Source organism: Colletotrichum spaethianum (assembly GCF_022836535.1).
Source record: "Colletotrichum spaethianum MAFF 239500 DNA, contig08, whole genome shotgun sequence".
NCBI lineage: Eukaryota > Fungi > Ascomycota > Sordariomycetes > Glomerellales > Glomerellaceae > Colletotrichum > Colletotrichum spaethianum.
In genome coordinates, this window is record NW_026054778.1 from 1,406,155 (window position 1) to 1,431,063 (window position 24,909).

A 24,909-nucleotide genomic window follows, 5' to 3' on the forward strand; every position below is an offset into this window, starting at 1 on the left:
CCGCTGGGGGAGACAGGGGTTCGACAGAATGTATGAGGTCACCTCCGCAGAGCTCCATTCTAGCGGTAGCCGACAGCGCTTGGAGCTACTTTTACCTAGGGGACCTTACTCATGAGTCTTTCGCCCAGAGTGTGCACATTGCTCTACCTAGGTTTGATTACTACCCATTCAATGCGTCGTTCATTATTCGCTGGTATACCATGGATGGTCCAGTGATCGGAGCAAGGATAGGAATCAATGGATGATGCTCTCGACACCAAAGATGCTGATCCCGCTGGCTCCCTTATCGATGCCATCACGTGATCTCGCGACGACAATCGCTGAGCTGCAACTCGACGCGGTGCCGGGTCGCGCAGCAGCCTAGAGCTCAATGGACCTCATCTGCCTAAACTGAGCCAGGGTCCAGGTCCAAGTCCCGCTCGCCGTCACCAGTCACAACGACCTTCATTAATACACGGATTCCCTTCTGGGTATCTTGGACCAATCTTTAAAACTTTGTAAACCCAATGCCTGATCACTAAAGTCGCCAAAACACTGCACCTCGTCAACCTGCCCACAATGGCCGACAAGGAGGCGTCAGTATACATCGTCGACCTCGGCTCGTCCATGGCCGATTGTCACAACGGCCGCATTGAATCGGACCTAGACTGGAGCATGCGCTATGTCTGGGACAAGATCTCGACCACGGTCGCCGCCTCGCGCAAGACGTGGACCGTCGGCGTCATCGGTATCAAGACGGACGAGACACGGAACGCGATGCAGGACGACGAAGGGTACGAGAACATCTCCGTCTTGCAGGAGCTCGGTCCCATGACCATGACGTCTCTGAGGGAGCTCAAAGAGGTAATCAAGCCGAGCGAGACGGAGACCGGCGATGCCGTCTCTGCGGTGGTCCTCGCTGTAGACATGATTGAGACCTTCACCAAGAAGCTCAAGTTTAAGCGGCGCATCTACCTTATTACTGACGGTCTGGCTCCTATCGACGAGGATGGTGTCGACTCGATTGCCAAGAAAATCAACCACGATAGGATTGAGCTGATTGTTTTGTAAGTCCAGGAGACCTTTGATCAAGCTCTCTCACTAACACACATAAAGGGGGTGGACTTTGACGATGCAGAGTACGGCTTTAAGGAGGAAGACAAGCCATCGATCAAAGTCTGTGGCCTTTCCTTCCCGCTCAGTATACGCCACTGACACTTTTTACAGAAAAAGAATGAGAAGCTTCTCAAGGGCCTCGTCTCGCAATGCGACAACGCCCAGTTCGCAACCATCGCAGAGGCCATTGGCGAGCTTGACACCCCCCGCCTCAAGCCCGTCAGGCCCTACAAGACGTACGACGGGCCCCTGACCCTCGGCCTCGCCGATCCGCCCCCGGAACTCAAGATCCCGCCCACGCCCGTCGTCATTAACGTCGAGCGCTACTTCAAGACCAAGCAGGCCAAGCCCCCGACGGCCTCCACGGTCGTTGTATCAACGGAGGGGCAGGGTGCCGCGTCGCAGTCGACGCATACCCTTGATGGCGAACCAATGGAGGGCGTCGAGTCCACTTCGGGCTTTGCGGCGGTCAAGTCCGCGCGGACGTACAAGATCAACGACCCCGAAGCGCCGGGCGGCAAGCGAGACGTGGAGTTCGAATCGTTGGCCAAGGGCTACGAGTACGGTCGAACAGCGGTGGCGATCAGTGAGTCCGAATGGAACGTCACCAAGCTCGAGACAGTCAAGAGCTTTAGCATTATCGGTTTCATCCCCTGTGAAAAGGTGCAATTCTCTCCCCTCATCGTGGTTGCCCCTTTTTACTCACGCGGGTCTAGTACGAACCATTCCTCAACATGGGAGAGACTTGCATGACAGTTGGCCGCAAGTTTGACGAAAAGTCGCAGCTCGCCCTCTCCTCCCTCATCCACGCCCTCTACGAGCTCGAGTCCTACGCCGTCGCCCGTCTCGTGGTCAAGGAAAAGAAGGACCCCGTCCTGGTTCTCCTTGCCCCGCGCATCGAGCCGGACATGGAATGCCTCTACGACGTGCCCCTCCCCTTCGCGGAAGACGTGCGCGGGTACCAGTTCCCGCCCCTCGACCGGGTCATCACCGTCAGCGGACAGAAGATCACGACGAACCACCGCCTGCTGCCTGGTGACGAGCTTACCGATGCGATGAGCGATTACGTCGACTCCATGGACTTGGGCACTTTTGGTGCAGACGATGAAGGGTGAAGCAATCCCCATAGACAGAATGCAGATCGCATCACTGACACTCGCGCAGAAACCCGTCAGAGTACGCCGCCATCGACGATACCTATAACCCCATCATCCACAGAATCAACCAGGCAATTCGCCAGAGGGCAGTCAACCCCGATGGTCCCATCGACCCCGTCCCTCCAATACTCGTCCGCTACGCCGCACCGCCCGAGGACCTCGTCGAGAAGTCAAAAACCCAAGTCGAAGCCCTCATCTCAGCAGCACAAGTCAAGAAAGGTAAAGCAACGAGTCCTAGCGCCCTCCTAGCCGCTACGCGGAACTCTGCCGCTGACAAACAAACCCCCCACCAGTCCCTCCAAAGGCAAAAGGCAAACGCAAGTACGAAAGCTCGAAGCCGCTATCGGGCCTCGACATTGACGCGCTCCTCGGCACGCAGCCCAAACGCCCCAAAATCTCGGCGGAAAACGCTATCCCCGAGTTCAAGCGCGCCCTCGCTGTCGCGGACGAGGTCGACGCGATCCGCGACGCCGCGCGCCAGATGGGCGACATTGTCGCGCGGCTCGTCGCCGACAGCTTCGGCGACGCAAACTACGCCCGCGCCGCCGAGAACCTCGGCGTCCTGCGCAGCGGCCTCGTCGACCTGGAGGAGCCGGGCGTGTACAACGACATCATCAAGGACCTCAAGGGCAAGATGCTCTCCGGGGAGCTGGGTGGCGACCGGCGCGAGATGTGGTGGAAGATACGGACGTCGAGGCTGGGGCTCGTTGATCAAGCGACGTCCGAGGTTTCGGATGTTACGAGCGAGCAGGCCGATGAGGTTTGTTTTTCCGTCCATGATGAGGCGTGGCGTTCCATGGCTAACGTGATCACAGTTTTTGAAATCAAAATGATGGGCTACGAAGCGGGCGTTTATTCATGTAAATCAGGGGTATCAATCACGGGTCCCAATCGAACCCGTGCTTCCTTCTATGATCACTTATCTGCTTCTATCCATCCTTCATCCTTGGGTGTCATGTGGCATTTGCATAGGAACCTGTCCTCAAGTGTCAATCGACTGCTCCTCGCCTCCCATGTTCAGTTTCTTCTGGTCCTTCTTGGCTCTCGCCGCAACCGCCAGGCCAATCATCGCCTGGATAGTGTAGGCCGCGTCGTTGCCCGCGTTATGCAGGTTGCTGTGCTGGATACCCAGGTCAGTGAGAACCAGGCCCAGGCTGCGGCCCTGCGTCTCCTGGCGCCAGGCCTGATGCATGTCCTTGGTGTCGAGGGTGCGGCTCATGACGCCGCCAACGCTCCACAGCTCCACGCCCATACTGTCCAGATACCCGAGATCGGATCGGAGGTCGTGGCCGAGAAGGACAATGTTACGGAAACGTCTGTCGGCGTCGGCAACGCCCCCTTGGCCAGCAACAGAGAGATTGCTGATTGTGGCGATGATCATGTCGCCGAGATCGCAGAGCTTGGGGTACTCGCTCTTACTATGTCCTGTTAGCGTGAGCTTGCACGTTATCTGCCTTGAAGAAGAAAACTTACCCAAAATTGAAGAGCTCGGGGCAACCCTTGACGTATTTGCGGTTGCGGATGTGACGGTACTCGTCGGTGATGAAGTGGCGGTTCTTGATGAACGGGACCCAGTTGCAGCCATTCTCGCCAAGCGGGACGCCGGCAAGGTCTCTGGTGTCCAAGGTCGACAGTCCGATTTCAAGAACGGTACCGTGATGTTCTTCGGCGACCTCAATATCGATGCACACAAAAACAACATCTTGATCCCGGGTATGGGGTGCCGGCTGGTCCAATGCGACCTCCTTCTCCTTCTCGGCGATTTCGCTTGCTTTGGGACGGAGACCGAGGAACAGCTGCGCGTCATAGAGTGACTCATCGCGGTACTGGGCCTTCTCCTGTTTCTTCTTCTTGTTCTTGGTATTTGCACCCTTGTAATTGTTGTGTATATTGAGGAGGGACAGGAGCATCTCCTTACCAAAGGTGGTGGCGTCGGCGAGTGCATCATCCTTCTCAGGGGGCGGGACCGCATTGCGGAGGGCACGGTACTCGCTGTGTGAGGCCGAGCGGGCAATGTACTTTGGGCGGATGGTACAGCTCGAGCCGAAGGTGATGTAGAACATCTCGCCTGGCTTGCCGAGCGGGATGGCCAGCCTCGTCTGTATCGAGGCGTTAACCACGTCGAGGAAGTGCTGGAATTGCTTGGTGGGGACAAAGATGTAGGGGGTCCTGTCTAGAGCCTGGGGGTGGTAGACATAGAAGCTGGACAAATGTTAGCTCATGGTTTCAAGAGGCAGCCCGTTGAAGCCAGACAGGAAAGCTTACAAGTCCCAGGTCTGTTCCTCCGTCATATCATCAAAGAAAGGTTGAGCCTATAAAATTTGTTAGCTATAAATCTCTCGAACCCCACAACTGGACTCACCTTGGGGCGGTTGGTCTTGCCGATAAAGCTCGTGGAGTATCTCTGGACCAAGTCCCACGAGACGAAGGTCATGCCTTCCTCAGAGAGGTCACCGGCCTTCAAACTTTTAAACTCTGGGAAATCTTGCGAGACAAGAGCGTTGAAATCGGCAGGTGCCAACTTTTCGGACTTGGAAGGCTCAAGGGGCGGTCCAACGTAGTGGAGAGTCGGCATGGTAATGGACTTGCCTTTAGTGGCGGCCTTTTTGGCAGCAATCTGACGATCTAGAGCGAGAGGGTCTAGGACGATAGTCTCAGGGGCCTCTTCGACTTCTTGGTGTGGGCCCTCTTCGAACCGGATCTTGTCGCCAAAGGCCTGGATGAGACGCTCGATCTGTTGGGCTTGCGTAAGGGCCATCTTGAGTCAATGGTACGGAAATATCGTCAGAGATGTAGGTAGAGAAGCAATCGAGAAGATAAGAGGTTGAATGTTGGGCAAGAAGGGTGTAGTGTTTGGTGTACGGATTAGTGGACGATGTTTACCTTGTAGATGACTTGGTGTGTACGTTGATGGATAGTTAAAGGTTGGATTGAAGTAGGTAAATGAGACATGGACGAAACGAGGCCTTTTTCAAGGAGCTCAGCTTGGTGGCCGGGATACTGGAAACGGCGAATGGGGTATGACACGCCACTCCTCGTCCATCAGCAAGATTTGAATGGTGAATACTCAGTGATGAATATCACGACGTAGTGTCAAATTAACAAAGATCAAGGCAGATGAATACACAGAACATCCAGCTCATATCCAGGAATTATTTACAGATCGTCAGTGGCCCGAGTTATGAACCCGCAGGATTAGCAGTTGAGTGCCTGTGTGCCCTACTTCTGAGTTCGTTATGGTGAGCTTCGTGCCTAGATCCAGGAGCTCGCGTTCCCTTGAGCTAGCAGCCACTAAACAACAGCTTGGAGGGCAGTGGAAAAAAACCTAGAAGCGATCCAACGATAAAGGCATAGACATCTCGAAAGTAAAAAAGGCTTCAAGAGATGTTATAAGTCGTTGACATCAATGTTAACTGGAAATGCTTGAAGGTCAAGAGAATCCTAAATCCGCCACCAGATCTTCGGAAATCACTAATAGTCGATTCAAGTGTACCCTAAAAAGGCAAGTGAATTTGTAAAGAAAGGGCACTAGTCCCTAAGATACTTGGTCTCTTAAGGGTGTCGCCGAGAATACCAAGCCAGCAATAACGCCCTGCTATTTATGTAAAGACTTTTCTTTGTCCGCATACTAGCAGAGCTTCCTGGTATGTACAAACACCTCTGCATGTTCCATACAAAGACACGAAAACATATCATCTGCGGTTCCAACAACTGAAGCATTGAGCATGTGGCTTGTTTGGCACAGCATTGACCGACTTGCTGCTACAAAGCCGTTGACAGTGCGAAACCACATGGCACTGTTTTGATAACAGCAGTCAGCAAAGAATGCGCTGAGTTGAATTGACTTGTAAGAAAGGTTGACACCTTGAAGCTTCTTTGCTCCGGGAGCGTGCGGCAAGCCGATGTGTCAGATCTGCCCCATCAAGAGACTCTTCTCAATCTTAACTCATTATAAGAAGAAACTCAAACTCAAGGTACTGAGTGGTCTTCACTACTGCAAACCAAAGGTTTTGTAGTTAGACGGTATTCCGCGGTTGAAAAGCAGCCCGTCTTGCTGCCTTGACACTTGAGAGGACTCCATTGGGCCGGTCCACAGAGAGCAAAGCCAGGTGTGTTCTAAAACCATCAACTAGCCTGGCAAACCCCAACCGTCCCTAGCGAATGCCAGTTTCAGCTATAACCTCGTGGCAGAGCAGAGCATGAATCGGGACATCAACGCTCGCAAAGTTGAAATAGGCATAATGTGTATAGGTGGGAGAGAAGAGAGACGAGAGGGCCTCATGCCATTATACATAATGTTACAACATGCCCTAATACCCAAAGACCAGTCCAGTCGTTACACGACCCTTATTCCCCCCCTTTTTCTCGAGGTTCTCGAGGGAGGCCACCCAAAAAACGCCACCGCTATGAAGAACGACCAGTCTGTTATTACAAGTACCATCAACCAGCAAGCAGGACCTCCCCCAAGGAGGTTCCGGCTCTAGGCGCATGAGTCCCTTTATTTTTGTCGTTTGTATTGTTGTTGTTACATTTCGCACTTTCCCGTCGTCGAGGTCATCGAGTGGCTAATGTCAAGACGTCGTTTTCTCGAGCAACTCCTTGGCCTCGTTGACCTTGGTCGCGAGGTACGGGCTTCCGCCGCGATCCGGGTGGTTGAGGAGCATCAGCGTGCGGTGCGCCTTGCGGATCTTGTCGCGGCTGATACCGCTCTCCCTATAGGACACTATGTTAGCTTCCCGGCTTCTGGGTTCCGATATCTCGCAAGACTGGCGCGAGGTCGGACGGGGTTCGTCGCTTACTGGAGAGAGAGGATGAGGCAGGCCTCGCGCTTGTTCATGCGGGGCTCGAAGCCGCCCTTGTAGAAAGCCTTGCCCATCGCGCCGACGCCGCCGCGAGATCGGCGCCATGCGACAAGACCGGCTCGGCCCTGCGGAAATCCTGTCAGTCTTTTGGCTCACCAGAGGTAGGGATGCGAAAGCAGACTTACGAGGAAAGCTGCAACGGCAGCGCCGGCTCCAACAGCAAGAACAGAAGCCATGGTTGTGGATTTCGGTTTGTGTCGCGAGTGTGGTATGATCGAGGATGGTGGATGACTGCGGAAAAAGCGGGTGGTATCGCGAAGAAGGTCCTGGATGGGAGAGCTTTTTTTCTGGAGTTCGCCGCCCCATGGAGCCAAAGCCGTGATGCGCCGGTGTTGGTCCGTGCTTTCCCGGGAGTTCTTCGGAGCGCGTGTTCTTCCGACACGGTAAGATGGAAAAGCTCGGGCCAGGTCCCTTGGTCCCACCAATCCCCGTTTAGTCCTATTGTACTCGCTGCACTGGCCCGCTGCCAACACTCTGCCCCACCACAATCGATAAGCGGCGCCCCGGAGCGGCAGAAGAAAATTTTCTAAAAAACTTCCAGAGGCAAGGCTTCGATCACCGCCTTCCGCTGAACCCCCCGTGTGTGTGTGGAAACGTCGTCAAGAACAACACCAACAACCAGACCTTGTGACTGCCTCCGTGATACCCGTGAAGGTATTAACGCCGTCGCAATGAGGTACGTCTTTGTCTATTCTTTCTTTCTCCCAGAAGAAAGAGTCTACCGTTGTTTCATACAAGCTTCTAACTCGTGATGCATCTAGAATCGAGACGTGCTATTTCTGCAGTCGCCCTGCTTACCCGAGCAAGGGCATCACCTTTGTCCGCAACGATGCCAAGGTCTTCCGCTTCTGCCGCAGCAAGTGCCACAAGAACGTACGTCCTCAATTCCCTCGCCAACAATGCCGAAAGACAACAGGAGGCTAACCCCCAGATCAACAGTTCAAGATGAAGCGTAACCCCCGCAAGCTCAAGTGGACAAAGGCGTACCGCGCCTCGGCGCACAAGGAGATGACGGTCGACAGCACCCTCCAGTTCGGCGCGCGGCGCAACGTCCCCGTGCGGTACGACCGCGACCTCGTCGCCAAGACGCTCAAGGCCATGGAGCGCGTGTCCGAGATCCGGTCCCGCCGCGAGCGCGTCTTCTACAAGAAGCGCATGCAGGGCAAGCGCGAGCGCGAGATCGCTGCGGCCCGCAAGCTCGTCGCCGAGAACGAGCACCTGCTCCCGCGCCTGCGCGGCTCCGAGAAGAAGAGGCTGGCGGCCGAGGGCGCCACCGAGGACGAGATCGCCGCCCTCGAGGCCGAGGGCCGCGTGCTCTCCAAGGGCAAGGCCGGCAAGGTCTTTGGCAAGGAGAAGATCCGCCAGCGCGTCACGGTCGACGGCGACGTCGTCGAGGAGCGCGAGGGCGTCATGCAGGAGGACGACGGCGAGTGGGACGACGACGATGCCGAGGACGACGACGAGGAGGATGGCGATGTCGAGATGGAAGACTGAAGACAACGATGGTGAAGGAGAGAAGAGAGACGATGCCAGCTTTTATGTCTTACGAACCACCAACCAAGAGTTCAGAGGAGGAAAAAGACGAAAGACAAAACCAGCAAAGAAGAGAGAGACAAAATGCTAATCGATGGGACCTCCCTCTCTCTCGCCTCCTGTCATGGAGAGGGCGAGGAGGGGTGGTTTTTTTGGGCTTTGTTTTATCGGGCGTTCAGGAATACAAAAGGGCGGTTAGCATCGACGGCGTTTGGTGGCTCTGAGAACAAGGAATACTAAAAAAGTTATCCGAGGTCCAGATTCGGATCGGTCCCCCATCGTTCATCTCAGTCCACCGCCTTTGCTTTCCTTCCCTTTTGTGGGGGATGCCCCGTGTCTTCCACGGCCTTTGGGAGTAGCCAGCCAGAGGCTCTCTCTCTCGTGTTCGACGGGTAGGGAGGACCTTTCTTGCTGCCATGATGAGGCAAATCAGTGGAGGACTTTTGTTTGGCGGAAAGATGCATGGCGCACACCTAGCCTTCTGATAGTAAGGAGCAAGCAAGATATAGATATTGCGAAATGCGACCCCACGAGTACCGTCCTTCAAGCATCTCAAAACGAAAGTGAAGCGCCCAAAACGAGCGTCGCGGGTATCAATCCTCTAGCCATTTGTACAACCCAATCAAACCCCTTGAACTCCAAGCATTCCCAGTACCAATCGGCAACAGCAACCCCCTACGTGACAGAAGAACCCTTCCTCCCTGAACCTCAAGCGTCCTCGTCGTCCTTCTTCGGGGTATGCTGGTACGCCCTCGGCGGCATCGGGAGCCCGGCCTCGACGTCCTCAATGATCTTGCGCTCCAGCGCCTGCTTGCGCTTCGCCTCCTCCTCAGCCGTCTCGCCGCCGCCGCCGCCGGGCACAACCGATTCCCCGTAGTTGCCGGCGCCGCCCCGCCCCGAGGCGCCCCTCGCTGACCGCGCGAGGCTGGCGCTCACAGCCGCTCGCGTCTTGCCGGCGACTTCTTCCTGCTGCTTGGCGTTCGGCAGGGAAGACGCATCGTGGAAATTCCCTGCCCCGCCCCGGCCTGCGCGCGCGTAACCGCCAGATGTTGGCGATGTCGGGCTGGTGGATGAGGCGGCAGCGGCGGCTGCGGTTGCGTCGGTCGTCTTCTGGGCTTCAATGTCCTGTCGCCGGGGGTTGCGAATGAGCACGTGTACATCGCTTCAGGTCACGGGGAAAGATATGCGGGGCCTCACACACCTCTGGGTTGGCCTTCTCAATGTCTTCGACGTCCTTTTTCGAGTAAAAGTTCCCGCTTCCTGCAAAGGCCGAGTTTAGGGTCGGCATTCAAAGTGGATGCTTTGGGGTCATCATTACCTCCGCGTCCCGTCTTGCGATATACGTCAGACATGATGGGTATCGTTGAATCAGGGGCCTGTATCGTTCTACTGCCAAAAACGAACCGCAACTAGTATAGAAGAAGAAGAAGAATAAAGGCTCAACTGGCAATGCTAGATGAAAGAACGACAGGCGATATCTTTGACAATAGGTCCACTGGAAGAAAACGTGACGTGCGGTTTCGTTGTGATTGACACTCCCTATCGGCCTAGCCACTTGCATAAAGCAGTGTGGCGCCGCGGGGTTAGTCGGAGCTCTGGGTGGGATGGAGGCCCCGACCGCTCCATCGGTGTCCGTAGCCGGTCTTTGGGGTCTTCATAGGAAGATGAACAAGAGGATAGGTATAACATTCCTTGTCTGTCAGTGAAGACATTCCAATCTTTCCCACTGGTTGCCGTGCGCCGTTTGCTTCGTTCCAGTCTTGAAGAAATGGAATCCTCGTTACTTCTAACTCTAACACATTTCCCCTTCCCCCTTACCTTTTCTTGGGCACCACGCGTGCGGCCCATTGGAAGAGAGCTTAAAGTGGCGCAGCATTCGCGTGCCGATCGCTGCATTCGGACACATCCAACCCTCATCCTGGGACCTTCCATGTGCGACTGGGAAAGTCTCAATTCTACTCGGGTTCGGGCATATTCAACGAGATCGACAGGCACGCCGACTAGCCTGCATTGCTTTCAGCGTCCTTCGACCGAAGAAACGTCTAATCCAACGTTTCAAAGCCGATCTTGCTCGCCAAACTCGAGTTGAGTGCGACGGAGAAACCTCTGAGTGCTGGCCATTCCCTTCTCGAGGGGCTGCTGCTGGGAAACCTTCGCGCCGCAGTCGCGCGATAGGCTCTGATAGTCCAAGGGTCCAACCCTCTCCTCTCCCTCTTCTTTGTGAAGGGGGAGCGGAACGCACGGGAGCGGCAGTACCACTAACTTTCGCTCCATTCCCCAATGAACCCTATCGCGCAATCCGGTCTTGCCGTATGAGGAGAGACGACATCGGAATCAAGGAAATAGCACCACTCCACGTGGAAGGCCATTGCTGACGCAGGTACGCAGCAAAAGCTCAAACAAAAAGTTGGCGTAGGCAGCCCTTTGCGCGATTTGGTTGGGGATGTCGTGGGCGTCACCACCTGGGCTTTCCCAATGATGGCGAGCACAGTCTGGAGGGGTACTTCAGAGTACGAAGGTGTACCTGGCATGCCTCCACTCGCCGCGACAGGGCTCCTGATAGCGACACGCATCCGATGGAGACCCGGAGGGGTGATGTGCAGCTGCGGCAAGAGGGGCTGTCCTGGCGCGCTGATCGCCCTAGCCCGTTTGTGAACATGACACCCACTGCGGTCTCCGCCGCCAAACTGCGCCAACCTGTCCTCGACCTCGACAGCTCGGCGCGGGGGATGACAACGTAGCGATAATATGGTCGGGCCAGTCGGTTCCTAATCTGATGTGATATTTCCCAGACATCCGTATCTCGGTGGAAAGATAGGGAAACAGGAAATCCCATACTCGGGTAAGACGAGGCGCAGCCGACTTTGTCTTTCTTCTGCTCGGCCCCATGACGGCGACAACAGGCATGTTCCCTCTCCGAGTCTCGTTTCTTCCAAGGCGCGAGGACCGCCGCGAAGCTGTCACTTCACCTGGTAAACCTTATCTCCCTTGCGTGCAGGGGGTTGATTGAGCCTTTTCAAAGTGTGGCGGCACAACGAAGTTATGCAGTTATGCTGCTGGCGACGATCGGCGGCGATTGCTGCCTTTGTGAGAGAGCTTTATGCGTGGAGAATCCAGCTTCAGGATGGCATTGCACTGTCCGCGTAGTGAGGGGTGCAGCTGCACCTCGGCAGGGTAAGGCCCTGGTACTCGTGTCTCAACTGCCCTACAGAACCACATCGCTGATGTGCTGAAGGCAATCGACGATTTGCTCGGTGGCCCTCTCTCCATCCGCGCGGTAGCCAGGACAGCCCTGCTATGTCGAATTCACGATGGAGGATAGAGTTGGCGATCGACGACGTGTTGACACTTTACATGTGGAGTGGGCACCGTTGTAAACTTGGGGCGATGCCCTTAGCGCGGTTTGGTTCTGCGCAAACCAACTTTTGGGTGAGGATGGAAGAAAGAAAGAAAGACAGAGAAGGAAAAAAAAAAAGAATGGAGTGGCCGGAGTTTGCGCCGATGACTGCAACGCGCCATCATCTGTCGAAGTGGAATCTATTAGGGGAATGCTTGACAATGTCTGACCGACTTGTTGATATCGATGTTGATTATGGGTATTGGATGACAAGCTTGTGACGATACAGTTCTTGCGTGGATCAGACGTTGATGAGGCCAACGAGGCCGAGTTTTCAAATGTGACTTTGCACAGCTGTCCGTCATGTACCAACCGACAAACAAGCATACGCAAGTAGCTTACGCAAAAGGCGAAGCCTTTGACGGCCTTGGTCTCTAGAATCCTTCAGTTGGCCATGGCAATCTGTTGGCGACTTGTCTCTTTGCGGTCCATCCCAACTCTAGAAGCACACAACACTTGACTTTTTTATTTTTTTTAAAGAAGGCAACTCACTATTCCGGAGAGCCCCCCAAACCGTCAACTGGTGCGTCATGCTACGCCATCTTCGGTCATCAGGTAAAGCGTTCTGAAGCGGACATACGTTGCTCACATCCTCACCGTTAGTAGAAGTGTGAGTGTCTCGTAGCCGTCAAGCTATCCAGGACGCTACGCGAGTTGGTTGCCGATTCGACTTGTTGTCATTGTTGTCAATCTCTCTATAGTCTGTTTGACCTGGCGTAAAACGGGGGAGGGGTTTGAGGTTGCCAAAGAAACTGCGTGTGAAGCAGGTCAAGTAGGAGGCTGGCACCAAGATGCATGGGTCATTGGCTTTGCGGTAGCCTTCTCTGTACCTCGTTGAGTTGCTGGCATAAAAACAGGCTTCGTGCATCTTCGTCGAGACACGGGCTCGTCGCGTTGGAAATCGCCGAAGACGAACAGTTCACGGCATATACCGAGACTGGTCTTGCATGCATCCAAAGCGCCAGTTTGGGCAACTGAAAATGCGATCTTCGAGGCCTGGACTTGGGAGAACCACGCCCAGTGACGCACTAGTTGCATGCTGGACGTAATATGAAGGCAAGGTCTTCGAGATTCGGGCAGAGCATGCCTCGTGTCGTCCTCGGATGTAGTATGGCTTGTCCATCTCCGGACACTGGCGGGCTTGTCCGTATTGGAAGGACTCCTGCGCGGACGATCTTTGGATTGCTCTCTGCCCACTGCCTAGACATTCCACCACACAGTGATGCAATGGGTATCCAAGGAAATAGCGTCGAGTGGCAAAAGTCACCCATTCTGGCCGGCGACGCAGGATGGGCAACGGACGGCAACAATGACGGGAGAAGCGGCGTCCCGCCAAAGGCACGACAATCTACCCGAGTTACCCAGAGCAGAAGGCCGCATGGCGCCCGAGAGAGGAGAGGAGGGAGCAGCTGACTGTCCCGAATGGCACTGGCGGCGCTCCTAGCACGGAGTGAGGGAGACAGGGGATGAGACGGCCCTCTGAGTAGACTGTTTGGCCAGCACCCCGGTGAAGAGCTCGGCTCTATGGAGTTCCAGCGGATTCCCGGTCAGCACAAGGTCTGAGGAGCGAAATCCTTAGTAAGGCATAGGGATCGCCAGAGGGGACGGCTGGACTCCCAACTTTCTGTATGTAGGTATTGAAGAGACGCGCCAGCCAGCACACAAGAGCGTGGGCCGCGCAGAACTTTGGTCGGATTGGCATTGCTCCAACGCCGTCCCAGCCCATCTTCAGGCAGAGCGTCCCAGCGAACAAGTCCTGTGATTAGCGGTCACCGGGAGGGGCCTGCATCTGGTAAGAGGGTGGTGGTGCAAGGTGGCGGTGGTGGTGAGCTGTGGGTGTGGGAGCCCCCCAGCGGATAGTGGTGAGGTCCGGTTCTGGAGCGGGCGATTGGTAGGTCGTTTCGCTGTGGGGTGCTGGATTAGAGCGCAATATGGGAAGAAAGACAAAAAGAGGGGGGGCCGAGACGACAAGGGAATGGCGGACGAGGAGGGGGGCGTGGCGGTATCATCATCTTGCGTCGAGTGGTAGTGGTGGTGGTTGTGGTGGTGGTGGTGGCTCTCCATCGTCGCAATCGTCAGGTGTTGGTGCACTCTCCAAGTGGACACGAAAGCTGAACAACATGCTCCTAAACTGTGTACCGTATCTATGGGGGTTTTGTCCGATGTTAGCCCAGTCTATGTTCCCCTTGCTTTGGCCGTGGTCTTGGACCAAATATGGAACTGCAAAGCTGTTGCCCCTGGCTTGAGCAAGAATTACATAGAATCGGCTTGTCCGCGCTCGGAGGAAGCTACGTCACTGGATGCGGTACGGCATGGGACTGGAACTTCCCCAGGAACGGGCATAGCTACCTGCGTATGATACTGTCTCCACTGTGCACCCATGGCAGCACGGCTCACCCAAGTTGCACAGTCTAAAAAGAACGACTCACTGTGCATTCATGTTCAGGTGTGTCCTTATCAGAACCGACTCAAATGGGCGAGGGCGGGCTCTTACCTAAGCCAGGTGCTCTACAGTACACTGTGCACCTGCCTCCCCTCTGGAGCACAATTCTTGAGAGCCAGTACAGATACAGAGCACATCGTACCTTATGTACTTCACTTCACACCAGCCTGGCACCCAATGACTTGTCAGCCCAACGACGCCGTCGAAGAACTGTTCCTAGCTTGACTCCCGTGTGATCAACGATCAACAGAACCGTCGGGGAATTTTTATTTTCTTTATCATTTCTTTTTTTTTATTCTCTGCGTCCTGTCATCGATATGCCGACACCTCAAGGCTCCTTGCGCAGCCATAAGAAAACGTCGGGGCGGCCATCCAAGAGGAACCCGAAACGACGCGACGTCCAAAAAACACGAGGGTTTTCGACTCACGCGGACCATAATGTCAAGGCAACACAAGCCTGACGATTGAAGATGCCCCAGGAGACATCCACCATGTTCCAATAAGACATCTCGCCAGCGCCTTTTTACGCAATGCTTCCTTTTAGCACATTTTCCGCCTAGGTTGCCCCTCACGGCCTTCCTCTCTTCTCCTCATTCGACCAAAAGCACGCTTCAGCACCGCACAGCGCATTTTGCGCAACTCGCTACCATGGAGCCCGCACAACAAACACACAACACACAACATTGGCATTGGCCTAGTACGAATGGTGTTGCGAAGCTACTGCGTCCCTTCCCGCGTCTGGATTCCCTTTACTGATCCGACGGAAACCATTGTCCCCAGTTAATTGAGAAACGGAGGTGACCAATGCTCCCCGGGCCAAATACGATGTACTCCAATGCCCCAGCCCGATGCTCGCAGCTCCAGGGCCTGCAGCAATGGCCTGGCCGGCCTGGATGGAGCTGTCACGCCAGGGGAGCAGAGCTGTCGCGGGGTGCGACGCAACTCTGGGCCTGGCAGCTTGCCGAAACATGCCACTCGCAGTCGACGAACCTCTCGCTTCAACCAGGTCACAACATTCTTGCAAGATAATTGGAGACTATTGTCTCATCCGTTTCCATTTCGTCACCTCGCGAACGCACACCGAGAGATGACAGAGGAAGAAGAAAAGGAAGAGGCGGTCACGAGGCTAACAAGATCCCGACAATTCTTCAGACGACCCAGAGAAAAGGCACCCGAGCCAAATGAAGCCACCCTCGTCCGGCGAGGGACCAAGGCACGAGTCCAACTGTTGGTGTGCGGGCGAGGCGTTGTACCAACAAAGACGGCCTTTCTTTGATCACTTTCTGGTATAGGCTTCGAGGACTGCATAACCCTCGAGGCAAATATGCTGTTGTGTTGTGCAACTGCATCGCGAAACCTGACACTTGCGCCTTAATATTCGGATGCAAAATGCCAGAAGCTGCCGAAACAACCATCCGAGCAAGGAGACATCCAGTGTCTGCGAGCACTCGAGGATAAAAAAGTGCCGGGCACAAAGTTGCTATTTACAATGTGCAAGCAACCCAGGCACGCTATCGCTCCTGGTCACTAATGGGTCTGGGCTTGTAGGATGAGGATTAATGGGATGCTGGGATTCATCCACGAGATCCATCCACCCCTCCCCCAGTGACCTTTCCCCGCCGCACCGGCGCCTTACGGACACGTCCATCGCTTGGGAAGCCGACCATCGCTCGCTCATTGCCAAAGGACGCGGCCACGGGCCATGCTCCATGCTCCTTGTTCCTGGCGCCCGTCCACTGCGTTCGCTGCGTCCACGGCCATGTCCACTTTCAACCACCCACCACCTGAGAGGTACATCGCTGCGTACCTTGGGTTCAGTCGTGCCTTGTGCACACTGTGGGACACGGAGAGGGGAAGCCAGAGTGCAAGTGAGGGATGAAGAGAGAGAGAGAAGGAGAGAAGCCCAGTCCCCGTGGTCGTCCATGTACGGAGTACCCAGGCGCGCACCTCACCCTCACTTCTAATTGCAAGGCTCACGCCCCCCTTTCCCCAGCCCACCCCAGCCCCATCTCCCTCTTCCGCTCCTTTTCTCTTCCCATCGCCGCTCGCTCTTAGGTGAGTGGAGGTGGGAGGGAGTGAGGAGGGCGTGTGGTCCTGCTGCGGTACGGTCTTCTGCCCCTCCCCTCTTCCTGGCACCTTGCACCTTCATCCTAGCGACCTGATGGTGGGAAGCGGCCAATGGGGACTGATGCTCGTCCCCGACCAGCGCTTCCCTTTCGTTCTGGCTACTTGTTGGAAAGGGCCGTCTGGTCTGTGTCGCCCATCGTTGGACTTTTCGGGTTCCCTTCCAAACGTCCTCTGTCTCGAGCCCACAACTTTTCCCTCTCACTTAGCTACATCCTCGATACAAGGCACAGCGAGAAGAGAAACAGAAAAAAAAAGTTGAAGTTGGCCTGGACCTCGACAGCCCTGTTGATCACCAGCGACTAACCCCAAGGCACCCTAACCGTTCAATACCACCACCACCACCCTCACCACATGCTGTCGGCTGGCCCAGCTCGGAGCTACTAGGTACACCCGCCCACAGACACACCCCTGCTGAATTGCTTGCTCCTCCCCAAAATAATATTATTTCTCGCCCGGAGGCTTGTCTTTGCGACTCACTCATCACCTGCCTATCTGTCTACCACCGTCGAACAACACCACACAACACGACCGCCTCTACGAACAAATACGCTCTCACCATCATCTTGCGAGGGAAAAAGCGTTCGACTTTCGTTGTCGAACCTGATCAGTATCGGTAGTTGGCAATGGCCTCTTCAAAAGTATGCCCGGAACGGGGATTCCAACCCATGCCCTGCACTGATTAGCCCGCTCTCACCACGCACCTTCATCCATCCCAGTCTTGCTGATCACTTTGTCCTTGTCCAGGAAATGCAGCAGACCACGAGGCCATTGACCCAACACCGTCCATCTCTCTCGACCGTCTCCTCCTCCGGACTCACGACACGACAATCCCACTCACGTACCAACTCTCACTCCATTCTCGGCGGCGCTCTGAATGCCAACCACCGCGTCACCCGCCGCAAGTCCATGACAAACACCGCTGCGAACGCGGCGGCCATGGCAGCAGCAATCAAGGAAATCGGCGGTGACAAAGTCACGCCCATTGCCGTTAGCTCTCGCCGTAACACGGCGTCAAAGAGCGCTGCCGCCCGCGTTGCAATCGTCGGAAGCCTACCTTCCCCTCCTGCGAGTCTGCCAACACAGAAGTTCCACTTGGACGGGAAGACGGACATCCATGAGAGCGCCATTGAGGACGACCCGAACAACGGGTCGGCAGACGAAGGCGAGAACAATGATCAGAAGGCTCGCATCCGTCGCGCCAGCGACGGGCAGCCCCTCATCAAGGAGGGCAGCCGAAAGTTCAACCGCGTTGAACTCAAGTGCGAGACGTGTGGAAAGGGATACAAGCACAGCAGTTGCCTGACCAAGCATTTGTTCGTCCCCCTTCTCATTTCCAAACCCACATCCCCAATGTTCCCCGGTATAAGCTCTCGAGATCAGATTGCTGGATTCCTCTTGATCGATGTGTAGTCGGACAGTTCGTTGACTCATTTTGATCAGGTGGGAACACACTCCCGAGTGGTCCTTAACATCCAAGCTGCTTATTTCCAAGCACCAACAAGTCCAGCTTCTCGAAGCTGCTTCGGTCTTGTTGACCATGAACCATGGCAAGGAGGACGCCGATGCGGCCACTCCTCCGGATTCTGCCAAGGACTTTCCCAGTGATCAAGAAGAGTCTGCCTCCCCTGCTGCCTCTGGATATTCGGACGAGCGACACAGCTCTGCCGACACCACCCCGCCGCCCCAATTGGAAGGATTCGCGTCGTCGGATCGTGCGTTCTCGAAGCGGTTCGGATCTGGAAGCGGATTCGGTCGGTCATATCAATCGGCATCGTCCACCAATCCCCTTGTGACAGGCAGCATGCCGCACGGTACGGGATTTCCATCACACTTTCGTCAAACCAGCCAAGACCAGCGGCCACCATCATCTGGAAGAAACGCCACGGGGCAAGAAGATCGCGACCTGGCCGCCGCGGTTGAGCTTCTCAGCTGCAGCTTCAACAGCAACAGTGGTCGGGCCGTACAACTTCCAGCCGACGCCCCTCCCGTGCCTCCGCTACCTGCGCAGTATCTCGATCAAGCCGCATCCTTCTCGAGTGCAGGGTTCAGCGCCGGGTTTAGCGCCGGATTCCTCAACAGCTTCCCCAGCAGACAGCCAGAGAGCTTCACACGGGGCGAGGTTCGCAACGCTGACGTCAAAATGGAAGACAGCGATAGCGTGATGGACGACGACGACTTTGACCGTCGGTCTCGGTCTCGGAGCGACGAGGATGACGACGGCGTCTTCGGACGGATGGAAGAGTAGAAAGCTCCGGTTCGACCATTGATGCCGACGATATCTGAGGAGATGAGTACATGACCGATGAAGGGAAGAGAAGGGTGGTTTTGTGTTTCTTTTGTACCACCATATACTAAACCCTGTAAACGAGGTGGTTCTGGCTCCGCCGCCGATCTCTCAGCACCAAGGAGTGGAGGGCCCGATCTTGCATCATGGCCCGGCCAAACAAGGCAGGTCGATGGGATGGATCGAGATTGCATCTCCACGAGGTTAAAGTGAGAGACGGAGAGGGCGTCGAGCGAACGCCCAAAGCTATTACACTGATGGATCTTACGAGACAAACGAGTGCGATGCCTCAAGAATGGCCGCAACGCTCTTTTGTTCGGTTTGAAGCCAGCATAACGAATATAAGAAGAAAAAAATGATCAAAATATTTTGGCATTTGTCGACTGTGACCTGTATGGGCCCTTGAGTGATGGAGAGAACTATTGGTGATGATGGGTATATATGGGATGTGTGGCTCTTGTTTACCAGCGGCGACTGCTAGAGTGACAAGACGGGCTGGCTGGTCTGGTTGGACGTCAACCAAGCCAGCAGCAACCTTAACCAGGCACACCCGGAGCGTTACTCCCGAAGGCGAAGATTTGCATGTGAGCTCATCAAGTTTTGAAGATCACACAGACACCAGGCAAACGAAAGGAGGTTTGGTTGGAGCAAGAGCAGTCTTCGAGAAGCGCAAACCGAGGGTGTCAAATCTCGCCCCCAGATCTCGAGGGAATCGGGGGGGCTTCTGGGTTTTTTATGCCTCTGAAGCGGAAGAGGGTGATGGAGAAATTTTCCCGGAAGAGAGGGAAGATCATAAAGAAGAAAAAGTCTGCAAAATACGGATCGAATAAACGGAGCAAGGAAAACTCGATCCTTGCGTGCACCCGCTCCCAGTGGAGCTGTTTTCCCCTTCAGTGGGCGGGACGCTGAACCACGGCGGTCGTTCGGTGGTCGGCGGGTGTGGGGGGGCAGGACGGGAGACCCTTTGAGCTAGTCTTTTGGTTCGTTTGGTGCGGACGGGGCCAACCAGCTTACCTCACCACCTTCCTCTAGCTGCTGTTTCCCCAGCGACGTCACCTTTATCCGCCGGGAGAGCTTCTTTCTCCACTCGACAACATCATAGGCCACAGCAGCGTCCGGAGGTGGGAAACGCAAAGGTCTCACTTCTCTTCTTTCCCTCTTTGCCTGGTTGATCTCATCCTGTCGCAAATCGCAAACGGCAGCCGCGGCTCGTGTCTCCCTCCCACCTCGCTACCTTGACACTGTTCCCTGTACCCCTCTTCAGCTGGCGCATCGCTACCTCTCGGCTGTACTCCCTCTTTTTTTTTTTCTTTTTCCCATCACGAGCAACACGACACGTTGCTTCATCAATTCATCCCCAAACACACGCGCGCGAAAAACCAAGATGCCGACCCTACGACGCAGAGGCGAGGCCGCGCGGGCCGTCGAGGCGCCCGACGTCGACGAGACCACGACGCGCGCGATCGAGCCCATCGCGAGCCACCTCGAGTCCCTCGAGACGGCCCCCGACGGTACGGTCGAGGCCTTGGGCGTCGTCAACGACGCGACGGAGGTGGCAGCGGCTAAGGAGTCGGAGGCCACGCAGATCAGCGAGAGGGATCGCGACCACCAGCACCCGCGGCGGCAGCGCTCGCATCTGCCAGCCGCGTTACAGTTCCCGCTCGTCACGGTATTGAGCTTCAGTATTTCGAGTCTTTGCTACAGCTTCCTCAGCGAGTGGAGCCGCGGAGAGCTGGCGGGGATCTCCAAGAGCTTGGATACCTGGGGCGAGGTCGCGACTTTGGCCGGATGGCGCATGTGAGTTGTTCTTTGTATCCCCGACAACTGACCCTACAGAGGTCGTACGGGGCAGTACGAAGAAGAAGCGTGGTTTTGCTGACGGTTCCGGTCTCGGATAGATTCGAGCTTGCGTTGGGCTGGTTCGGCAACTTTGATAGCTACGACCTCGCTGCGCTTAACCTGCTTGCGCATGGCCCTCCGGTATGTCCTGCACTGAGGCATGATCATGATGGCGTCCCTAATCCAAGTGACTTTGGTCCTGCTGACACGAGGCCTGCTTCTAGGTCTACCTCATCGCCACCTTTTACAACATCAGCCCCGCGACCGCCATCTCAGCCCTGGGTATTGAGATGCTGTCAACCTTTGTACCTTTCCAGCTTCTGAGACCCTTGTCGGGCGCGCACGCCGGTGCTAAGAACGTCGCCAACCGCGAGATTATTACCGACATCCCGATTCAAATCTACACCACTATTCTGGCGGCGGCCATCTACAGCCTCACTCTCTTCACTGCCTACAAGACCTACCTACCTACGACCCTCGTACTCTACTTTAAGGGTCTGCCCAGTCTCGCACCGGCCTACACCACCAACTTCCTGGCCACGCTGCCTGTGACGATTGCTTTTGGCATCGCCGCAAGATCCTTCATCTTCACGCCCTTCGTCGCGACCGGCGAGACTGCCGAGGACGACAAGCTCGCCGAGTTCGATCCCGCGACGGCTACTCTGGGCGAGACTCTGGCGTGGAATATCTGGGGCTACACGACGCGGGAAAAAGTTGTCATTCTGCGAACGGCCGTGGCCATGCTTGTCACTGGCGTCAACACCTACCTCCAGACCTTCATGACCGTCAACGGCGTCGAATCATATGGCGCGTCTCTGTATGCCGGCGCCTGGGTTGGCGCCGCATTCTTGACAGGCGTCGGTCTTGGATTCGTTGGTGGCGGAGATGCATGAGAAAGGGATTTGCCTTTCTTTGCGTTGCAAACAGGAAAATACCTCCTCAGCGAGGCAGATTCCAGAGTGCTTACGGTACAAAGAGAGAGGAGTTTGAGGGGGCATCTCGGCAGACACGGGCGGTACCATTGTGGGATTCTCAAAGTCTCATTAGAGGGGAGACTCTTTGCTTGAGTCGAGGAAGGTGAATATGCACAAGGTTGTTACAGCCGCCTCATCCAGTTGTCAAGCTGATGTATACCATTTTTCTTGTCTATTTTCTATGTTTCGAGTCATGTAGACTCATGTCTCTTTGAATCTTTGGTGTGTGCTTCGGGAACCCGTGTATAAGGAGTCCACCCACCGATGGAATTCACCGGAGTATGGTTAAGCTATTAACATTTGTCGATCCCTCCAGTCGAATACGTGACGTGATGGCTCATGAGCTAGTGGGTAGGTATGTAAGAAACCCGCCCTCCCAAGTCAGCCTCGCCTGGTCAATAAAACGCAGGAACTAGTCCCAATCCATCAGCCGGGTGCAGGACGCTAGCGAAAAGATTGCTTGCCTGAGGGTCTTGGGCATTGGGTGAGTGGTCGGGTTAGCCGACGTACATAGTAGTAGGGCTGAAAAGGTGGGGGGCCCCGACAGAAGCAAGATTGTAAATGTCGTTCAAGAGTGGCCCTTTCCGGAATGCGCGGCTGACGTTTCGCGCGGGTATTGACAATCCATGATGGGAATATTTCCAACCTTTTCTCTGGTGAGGCGAACGGGTCTGGGTTTTTATCGGGCACCGGCTGCTTGTCAAGCTGAAAGGCAAGAGCGCGGTTCACCTGAAGATGTTCGCTTGGACGGACCGGGGGGTGGTTGAAAGATAGTTCGGGTGCCGGGGGGAGGGGGACATTTCGCCTGCGGGCTCCCTCCCCCATGACCTCCGAACGCTTCCCGATCGGGGTGATTTGCGCAGGGCTAATGACATACCGAGAGCCAGGTTCCCCGAGCCTTGCTCTCGATTCTCGTCATTTGCAATGGTTTTTGCAAGGCTTTCTTTCCTTTTTGTTCCGTGGAGGGGGAGGATGAGGTAGGGAACGACTTGCAACTGAGACAATGAGCATGAACTATCTCCCTCCTCCCCCGAGCCTTGTCCTCCCGCACACCAACACCAGCCAGATCGACGTCTGCCGCAGTGCCGCGCATGGCGGGTGCGCGCCCGACGCGGGGCGGCTAGCTGGGACTCGGTGACATCGCAGCTGGGGCTGGGCGTGACTGCTGTCTCTAAAGAGCGAGAGGTGTGCCGTCCCGGGGGGATGTGCCGCCGCTGCGTCTGCTGGGATGACATGACGATCCGCAGATCAGGTCTCGAGTCTTCTCTCTCTGGCCGTCGGGTTCCCTTGCCGCGGCGAGATGTGCGAGAGAGCAGGATGCAGGGGTTTCAGAGGCACATGGACAGCTCGTATTGGGCGGTGCGGTCACGACGAGCGTGCAATGTGCAAAAGTGGTCATCGTGCTCAGCTCTCTGGTTTTTTCCCGATGTAACTGAACGGCTGAGGCGTTTTGTCCAACGGTGGGGATGTTGTCGAGCATTTGTCAGTTTAGGAGTGCCGGTCGGTCTTTTCGGAGGAGAGCGTTGTCCCAGTTCATATATGGGTCAAGGACCACTGGCCTTCAACCAGACGGCAGTTGCTCTGTAAGAGATTGTAACATAGTCTAGCTCATAGAAGCACTTGTTAGTGGAGACTGGCCGAGCTCACTACCGAATCATGTCTCCTAGATCAAAGCAGCCATCAAGAAAAGGCAGAGAGAGCCCCGGGCAATACGAAACCTACGACGAGCGGCACGGCGTCTCTCCCGCAGGAACAACAGAAAGCTACTACGCCTCGTCGTCAACTACTGCTGCGGCCGGTCCCAGCCCGGCAACGGATTATGAGGAGACCCTTAACACCACAACTACAACAACAACAGCGATGACCAAGTCCAAGTCAATACGGAGTGACGGGGAGATCACATTGCAAGGTCCGCTAAAGATCGCTGGATCCGTGGGGGCCGGTGGAAATGTCACGTTTAATGGTGATTTCGACGTGAGGGACAAGGTTGAGGCGTACGGGGCCGTCGAGGTTAATGGGAACCTGGTGTGCGAGTGAGTGGCTTCTTTCTCTTTCCGTGTTAGTTGTCGTCCTCCTGTGATTTCAAAGAGCGACGAAGGCTTATGAGGTATGTGAGCAGTGGGAGGATGAAGGCGTATGGGAACATTCAGGTCGTTGGGTGCATGTGTGTTGGGTAAGTATTTATTGAAGCAACTTGTCGCCTACAGAACCTTGCTGACATGTCACGTTTTATGATGATAGAGATAAAGTCAAAGGCTTCGGCAAGTTGAGAGTCACCGGGACGTGTGAGGCCAAGGATCTGGAGATTTATGGTAACACGACGATTAACGGGTTTCTGTAAGTTGGTTGGGTGGGCACACTTCGAAACGTTTTGTTGCTGACGGACGACGGCAGAAAATGTAGGAAGATGACTCTGTACGGGTCGCTGACGATCGTGGGACCGAACTCGGGATACCACGCCGAAGAAGAGGAGAAGATTTGGGGTGCGATCATCAGCCGTGAGGAAGACGTCGGCTGGTGACCTACCCGATGCCTGGTTAGTGGCGAGGCCACTTACAAGGGGAAGAGGGACTGCGCCTAATTGATTGGAAGGCTTCAAATAGGATATTGGGACATAATAAAGATGGATGTTGATGAGGTGGCTAAGGGACAAGGATGATGTGTAGGACGCGGCACCAGGCGAATGGGTTCTCCAATGGGATAGCGTTCGGCGTTGAGGATATCATGACGGCAAACGAGCCTATTAAATGGATGTGGAGCTGCATAGTCATCGTGATCAGGGATTCCGTGTTGCAGATAATCCAGCTACAAGTAGCAGTATTTAACCTTTTTATTACAGAACAAGACGGCAGAGCCGTTTGACTTGCTGTACCGAGTATGCAAACCTCGTTGTTGATGACTTGACTGAGTTCGAAGAATCCCACCCCCAATATAATGGGACGCAGCGGGTCTGACCTGGGGAAACCCAGTATCCCAAAGTGGAAGGTCACTTACGGAGTCTCAATGTTCCGGCACAGAGTATGCACAAGCCACATCAATCTGGCCCGTCAGTGGTTGGCAGGAGCCCCGCCACCTCGCAGCTGCCCCTAGCGCCAGGGAGCTCCTGGAGCTAAATCGAACACCACGTCAGGTCGCGACCTCCTTCGCAAACGCGACAATTGGCTCCATCCCAGGGGATGCGCAACCTTATTTCGCAGT

At 55.3% G+C, this 24,909-nt stretch overlaps 9 protein-coding genes across 9 annotated transcripts; 6 read left to right on the forward strand and 3 right to left on the reverse strand.

Moving 5' to 3' along the window:
* Nucleotides 1–558: 558 nt before the first annotated feature.
* Nucleotides 559–4,066, forward strand: ColSpa_04213 (ATP-dependent DNA helicase II subunit 2; the record flags this gene model as incomplete). Its single annotated transcript, XM_049270425.1, has 7 exons — nucleotides 559–1,041; nucleotides 1,096–1,155; nucleotides 1,207–1,758; nucleotides 1,812–2,206; nucleotides 2,260–2,471; nucleotides 2,546–3,657; nucleotides 3,740–4,066. The coding sequence occupies 7 exons, from the start codon at nucleotides 559–561 to the stop codon at nucleotides 4,064–4,066; spliced, it is 3,141 nt and encodes a 1,046-aa protein (XP_049126382.1).
* Nucleotides 3,235–5,010, reverse strand: ColSpa_04214 (good for full DBP5 activity protein 2; the record flags this gene model as incomplete). Its single annotated transcript, XM_049270426.1, has 4 exons — nucleotides 3,235–3,670; nucleotides 3,726–4,454; nucleotides 4,518–4,564; nucleotides 4,615–5,010. 4 exons carry the CDS (start codon nucleotides 5,008–5,010, stop codon nucleotides 3,235–3,237), a joined length of 1,608 nt encoding a protein of 535 aa, XP_049126383.1.
* A 1,813-nt stretch (nucleotides 5,011–6,823) lies between these two features.
* ColSpa_04215 (mitochondrial import inner membrane translocase subunit tim14) lies at nucleotides 6,824–7,290 on the reverse strand (the record flags this gene model as incomplete). The annotated part of the gene is made up of 3 exons (XM_049270427.1): nucleotides 6,824–6,965; nucleotides 7,052–7,179; nucleotides 7,240–7,290. The coding sequence occupies 3 exons, from the start codon at nucleotides 7,288–7,290 to the stop codon at nucleotides 6,824–6,826; spliced, it is 321 nt and encodes a 106-aa protein (XP_049126384.1).
* A 495-nt stretch (nucleotides 7,291–7,785) lies between these two features.
* Nucleotides 7,786–8,608, forward strand: ColSpa_04216 (ribosome biogenesis protein RPF2; the record flags this gene model as incomplete). Its single annotated transcript, XM_049270428.1, has 3 exons — nucleotides 7,786–7,790; nucleotides 7,900–7,987; nucleotides 8,054–8,608. 3 exons carry the CDS (start codon nucleotides 7,786–7,788, stop codon nucleotides 8,606–8,608), a joined length of 648 nt encoding a protein of 215 aa, XP_049126385.1.
* Nucleotides 8,609–9,355: 747 nt separating this feature from the next.
* On the reverse strand, nucleotides 9,356–9,935 carry ColSpa_04217 (uncharacterized protein; the record flags this gene model as incomplete). Its single annotated transcript, XM_049270429.1, has 2 exons — nucleotides 9,356–9,772; nucleotides 9,849–9,935. 2 exons carry the CDS (start codon nucleotides 9,933–9,935, stop codon nucleotides 9,356–9,358), a joined length of 504 nt encoding a protein of 167 aa, XP_049126386.1.
* Nucleotides 9,936–17,361: 7,426 nt separating this feature from the next.
* ColSpa_04218 (uncharacterized protein) lies at nucleotides 17,362–18,024 on the forward strand (the record flags this gene model as incomplete). Its single annotated transcript, XM_049270430.1, has 1 exon — nucleotides 17,362–18,024. The coding sequence occupies one exon, from the start codon at nucleotides 17,362–17,364 to the stop codon at nucleotides 18,022–18,024; it is 663 nt and encodes a 220-aa protein (XP_049126387.1).
* A 127-nt stretch (nucleotides 18,025–18,151) lies between these two features.
* ColSpa_04219 (uncharacterized protein) lies at nucleotides 18,152–18,859 on the forward strand (the record flags this gene model as incomplete). Its single annotated transcript, XM_049270431.1, has 1 exon — nucleotides 18,152–18,859. The coding sequence occupies one exon, from the start codon at nucleotides 18,152–18,154 to the stop codon at nucleotides 18,857–18,859; it is 708 nt and encodes a 235-aa protein (XP_049126388.1).
* A 1,423-nt stretch (nucleotides 18,860–20,282) lies between these two features.
* ColSpa_04220 (uncharacterized protein) lies at nucleotides 20,283–21,630 on the forward strand (the record flags this gene model as incomplete). Its single annotated transcript, XM_049270432.1, has 3 exons — nucleotides 20,283–20,695; nucleotides 20,797–20,878; nucleotides 20,962–21,630. The coding sequence occupies 3 exons, from the start codon at nucleotides 20,283–20,285 to the stop codon at nucleotides 21,628–21,630; spliced, it is 1,164 nt and encodes a 387-aa protein (XP_049126389.1).
* A 1,737-nt stretch (nucleotides 21,631–23,367) lies between these two features.
* On the forward strand, nucleotides 23,368–24,232 carry ColSpa_04221 (uncharacterized protein; the record flags this gene model as incomplete). Its single annotated transcript, XM_049270433.1, has 3 exons — nucleotides 23,368–23,744; nucleotides 23,953–24,048; nucleotides 24,115–24,232. 3 exons carry the CDS (start codon nucleotides 23,368–23,370, stop codon nucleotides 24,230–24,232), a joined length of 591 nt encoding a protein of 196 aa, XP_049126390.1.
* Nucleotides 24,233–24,909: the final 677 nt, after the last annotated feature.